Raw genomic sequence first — 5,436 nt, 5'->3', positions numbered from 1 at the left:
CATAATATTGTTGTCAACGACCCTTCAGCACCATCATAGGTCTTTCGATCCTGAACGCGTCCACCAGCTCCTAAAGAAAAAAAAATATGCTTATATAACCATATGTCTAAAATAATCTAAATACATAAATCGATACTGAAGACTCCTTTAGTGTTCAATTAACTATGACTATAGCAGTACAGTCGAACCTGGATAGACGAAAATTCAAGGAATCGTGATATTTTTCTCGCTTCTTGAGATGACTCTTACTCTTCTCGTTTATAGAGGTTTCTTCTTTATCTAGGTTCGACTGTAAATGACCTAATTTCGTTCTTTTTCAAACAAAAATATTTTTATAAAACTCTTGAGAATGCCATTATGAATGGACATTAGAAACATTTTATTTGAGAAAACAGGCACAATATGTATCAAAACAAGTGTCACAACAGTGGGAACACAATTTTTATAGTTTACCTTCCATGTATGCATGTCTATAGAGACAATGAACTGATTGGCTGAGCCTGCGCCGCGCTCGCGATCTCCCGAAGACACAGTCTTTATGAATGGAAGACCTGACTCCTCATCTATATATATAAAAGAAAGTCGTGTTAGTTACACTATTTATAACTCAAGAACGGCTGAATCAATTTGACTGAAAATTGGTGGGCAGATAGCTTAGAACCAGGAAAAGGACATAAGATAATTTTTACCCCGTTTTCTATTTATTATTCCGCGCGGACGGAGTCGCGGATAAAAGCTAGTCTATACATAAACCCATTAATATGTTACCTTCCACTACGTAATTAAATTTAAAAAAAAATGCCTTAATAACTTGGTAAACTATCTATGTCGGTTCAATAGTTTCGGTGTCTATTCAATGCATAAAATCAAATCATTCTTTATCATAATATAAGCTGTCTCCCGCGTCTCCGTCTAAGCGGAATTAAAAAAAATCATAATAAGTAGCCTATGTGTTCTTCCAGACTATGTTCTACATCTGTGTCAAATTTCATCAAGACCCGTTAAACAGTGCCGAAGATTCTTTCAAACAAACATCCATCCAAACATTCGCATTTATAATATTAGAAAGATTAGTATAGACAAATACCTATTCCGTAACACTTAAGACGAAAAAAAAACTCCGTGAGGCTTTTTCTTAAGGTTAATTTTCTCAGTGTTGTCATTTGTAATACAAAATACCATTTGGAAAATAGACTATCAATTAGACGTCAAACTTATATGAAACAACATCTATAGTTTATATATATTCATTAGAGAAGAATATTACAGTAAGTCTCTGCTGTCCTAAAACCTGTATTACTACAACATTCCAATTCCTCTCATTTAACTTGAAAAAAAAAAAAAAACAATTATCCTGCGCGATTTTGAAATTTTTCATCTAACTTAAATAAAGAAAAAACTTTGCCAGTGGCCAGTAATTTGATTCAAACTCTTTAACTACCAAGGAGTACGAATATGTAAACATTTCATTTAAAATGTGTCAAATTATATTAAAAGATACCAACTTACCGATATCAATGCTAATAATGCCGTCTCTGGCGAGGAAAGAGATATAGTATATATTCTCTATGGTGCGGGCGAAGCTGTGCGGGTCCAGTACAGCGCGCCAGTAACACAGCGGCGCGGCGCGGCACGCCTTGCTGACAAAGCGCTGCGCCCGACCCACCATTTCACTACCCTCCTCTGTACGATCCAATCTAAATGAAAAGTTATAATATACAAGCGGCCGCCCTCGATTTCGTCAGCACAGAAAAGAAGTAGCCTATAACATGCCCGTACGCATCAGCTACCTTCCCGTCAAAGTCCGGTAATAATCGGGCCAGTCGTTTCGATGATTACCCGAAATTATAAAAATTAGTTTTTCGTTAAAAGCAATGTAAATACATATTGTGTACGAAATAAGAACCAATTTTTATAGCAGTTGATAAACAAAGCCACTTAATATGCTAAACACTGAATTAAAAGGTTGGAAATATGTCACCTACTTTGGATTGACAGTGGGACACACAGAAAGATATTTTCCCTTACGCGTTCTCTCTTTAGCCAATTCTAACTCTTTCCCATTCTTTCCTAAAGAAGGAAAAGGGTGGAAGTGGAAGAGGACTAAATTTGGCCTCAACACACAAAAATACTTTTACGTTTATCTTCTATATCTACTTAACTTTATCTCACAAAATAACTGAATGAATATAGCATAATGGCCGCCATGTATGGGACTTGACTTTATTTAATTTCGACGATGGATGAATACTGATCATCATCAGCTCACTATAGATTGCCACAGAGGGACTCGGAGCCTACACTAAGTTAGGGGTAACTAGATAATAATCAACCACGGCCCGGGTTGACTTCACACATATCATTGAATTTCTTCTCAGATATGTGCAAGTTGTATCATTTTCCTTCATCGTAAGAATGAGGGATAAAACACCTTGGAACAGGATCTGCAGATTACAAGTCAAGTGCTTAACCCCTGAGTCACCAACACTCTAAATCAAAAGGTCAAAATTTTCTAAAAATTTATGATAGATCAGAGGTCATTTTTCGGACATTGGTATTTGAAATGTACTATATCTAACAGCTAACAGTATACAAACTTGTCAACAGTCTCCGGTGCCTTGACCGCAGCTGCTTGTTGTCGTTCAACACGTCTGCGCGGTGCTCGCGGTCGCTGCTCCGCCGGAGTGGGGGCGAAGGTACCAAATAACGAAGCTACCACTGGTACTTCTCGTGGGAATGTGAACTCCCAGAACTCCGGATTCTCTCGCTGAAAATGATATTAATAGAAAATAAAATATTGGAAATAGGAACCTAAAACTAAAAACCTTAAAAAATATAACTATATAAAGGAGGAGTCCCTTTAGGCAAGGTTCCGAAGATACTGGCAAAAGTGAAAAAGTTTTGTCTTTATAAAGCAACAGCATGTGCCCGCGACTTCGTACGAATAAAAAAAAACTAGTAATCAGTCATCCGGGAATAGTGTAGCTTCCCAACAAGAATATATATAGTTTACAAACCTATTCAATGCAACAATCAAATCATTTCTCTTTAAAATAATGACAAAAGTCTAAAAAAAATATTAAAAACTTTTATCACAATCTTCGGTGCAACCGAACAAACCGATGCAACCTGCACATGTCTCGCAAAAAATTCAAAGATATGTGTGAAGCCAATCCGCACTGGGCCAGTGTGGTTGACTATGGCCTAGTCACACCTAACTTAGGGTAGGCTCAGAGCCTCTGAGTGGGGACATATAGTTAACTGATAATGAGAGGTTTGTTTAATTTTATTTTGTTGTTAACTTTGTATCAATTTATTTGAAATGCATGAAAATTATATCAATGTAATTTGAAAAAAAACTTTAACTTATTACCTACAATACAGAACCTAACTTTATTATGTACCAATAGATGGCGCTGAACACACTACTCTGTATAAAAGTATTCAAACTTACAATATGTTGTGCCAACTGGTGTTTGTCATATGTGTTCATGTTCCCACTAACTGCCTCGGAGCAGCGCAGTGCGTGGTCACTGCTCGCGCACAGCACGCGCGAATCTAAATAGTTCTCACCTGGAAATTATACATACAGTGGTACCTCTATTACTTGAACATTGTTAAGTCAAAAACAACTCAGTAAGTCGAAAAAAAAGATTCATTTCCCTCAGCCTTTCAAATACTATGTATGTCAAATTATTTTGACTTTTTAACCAAAACAAAATTTTATTTCCCTACATAGGCATATTAGGATATAAACTCTATAGGTCATATTTTAAAAATCAGACTCTGTAAGTCGAAATCATTGTTTAGATGGATGGATGGGTGTATAGATTGGTGGTTGTTTTTTTTAAAAGGAATCTCCAAAATGACTCAGTAGATCTTGATGAAATATGACAAAGATATCAAACATAGTCTGGAAGATCACATAGGCTATTTAATATGTATTTTTAATTAGATTTTTAGAAGTCAGGGGGCAAAATCTAGTATACCATACTTCACTGCTCAATAGCAGTTACATTGCTACGAGGTGAAAAGAGGTCTCATGCGTCTTGTATAGCTCTTCAGCATGTTTTAAAAATCTAGTTTAATAATTATTGCTTTATGTAAATTAGTTTATCTAAAATTTATGGGCAACTCTCACCATTTGTTCAGTAGAAAAGAAAAGTTCTTCTAAACCTTTAAAATCAACTGAAACTTTAGTGGTTTTTTAAAATTGAAAAAGGATCTGATAAAATGAAATAAAAACCTGACAAAAATCATTTTTTGTTCTTAAAATTGTGACTGTATATTATATTTGATTCCCTTATTGTTCCAGTACTTTTTTCACTATTTAGAAATCAATTAATTTATAAATAATACCAGGATGCTTGGCGCGCTCTTCAATGCCTCCGGTAGCCAAAAGGTTATGCGCCTCACTGACCACCTCTGCTGTTCTCTCCATTTGACGTACATTGTCTGCATCATCTTCTGAAAAGTTCAATAATCTATATATATAAAAGAAAGTCGTGTTAATTACACTATTTATAACTCAAGAACGGCTGAATCGATTTGACTGAAAATTAGTGGGCAGGTAGCTTAGAACCAGGAAACGGACATAGGATAATTTTTACCCCGTTTTCTATTTTTTTTTTTTATTCAACGCGGACGGAGTCGCGGGTAAAAGCTAGTTTGATATATACTTAAGATTTAATAACAAATTAGTCTTGAAATTATTATTTTCAGATAAAACGATAATGTAGAAACTGTACAGGATCATTTTTAAACACATAAAATTCAATAAGATTCAAAGTTTCTACCTATAGTTGATAAATCTTCCAGTAATTCTCGATAGCGAAGCTTTCTCTCGTAACTACTGGTTCTTGATAGGTCAGAGCAATTCATTGAAGACATTTTTACTCTTAATACCATGAAACAATAATTTAAATTTTTTGAATGGTTTTTACCGCAAAAGTCCACAAAAATTAATAATTTTTTGAATCGTTTTGAATCATTTGAAAGTTGAAAGGTGAACAAAATGAGGCTGACAGGTTTTAGTGTTGCCAAATAAATATGATGTGGTAGTGTGGTAGATTTACCTTTCCCACGTCAAGAATCGATTGTAAAAATTTACATTTTAAGAAAACTGAAAATTATTAACATCGTATTAATTCGATGTATCTGTGTATATCGTGAGAAAATATTACCCTATAACATAACACCCATATTTTAAAAAATAAAGTAAGAAATATTGTATTATTGGACACTAAGTTTGTTAGAAACTATGAAAATCTTAAAGCGCATATTTGTATATTTTGAATATAGTTTCCTAATCATGGATAACTTTCTTGATTTAATGGTGTTTTTTTTTTTTAATTTTTAACAACCATCATCATCGAAATCGAAAACCAAATGACATGGTATTGCTTGTGGGGCATCATTAGCATCCCTAATTATAAA

At 34.5% G+C, this 5,436-nt stretch overlaps 1 protein-coding gene across 1 annotated transcript; it reads right to left on the bottom strand.

Annotated features, from left to right (window-relative positions):
• LOC106707288 (EP300-interacting inhibitor of differentiation 3) lies at positions 1-4,972 on the bottom strand. Its single transcript, XM_045685077.1, has 7 exons — positions 4,797-4,972; positions 4,360-4,467; positions 3,455-3,573; positions 2,598-2,767; positions 1,510-1,697; positions 454-563; positions 1-70 (listed from the first exon to the last, which is right to left on the bottom strand). Exons 1-7 carry the CDS (start codon positions 4,906-4,908, stop codon positions 14-16), a joined length of 864 nt encoding a protein of 287 aa, XP_045541033.1. The 5' UTR covers positions 4,909-4,972; the 3' UTR covers positions 1-13.
• Between the last annotated feature and the right edge of the window lie 464 nt (positions 4,973-5,436).

This window comes from Papilio machaon, chromosome 28, assembly GCF_912999745.1.
Source record: "Papilio machaon chromosome 28, ilPapMach1.1, whole genome shotgun sequence".
NCBI classification, from domain to species: Eukaryota; Metazoa; Arthropoda; class Insecta; order Lepidoptera; family Papilionidae; genus Papilio; species Papilio machaon.
This window is presented reverse-complemented; position numbering and strand designations above follow the sequence as displayed.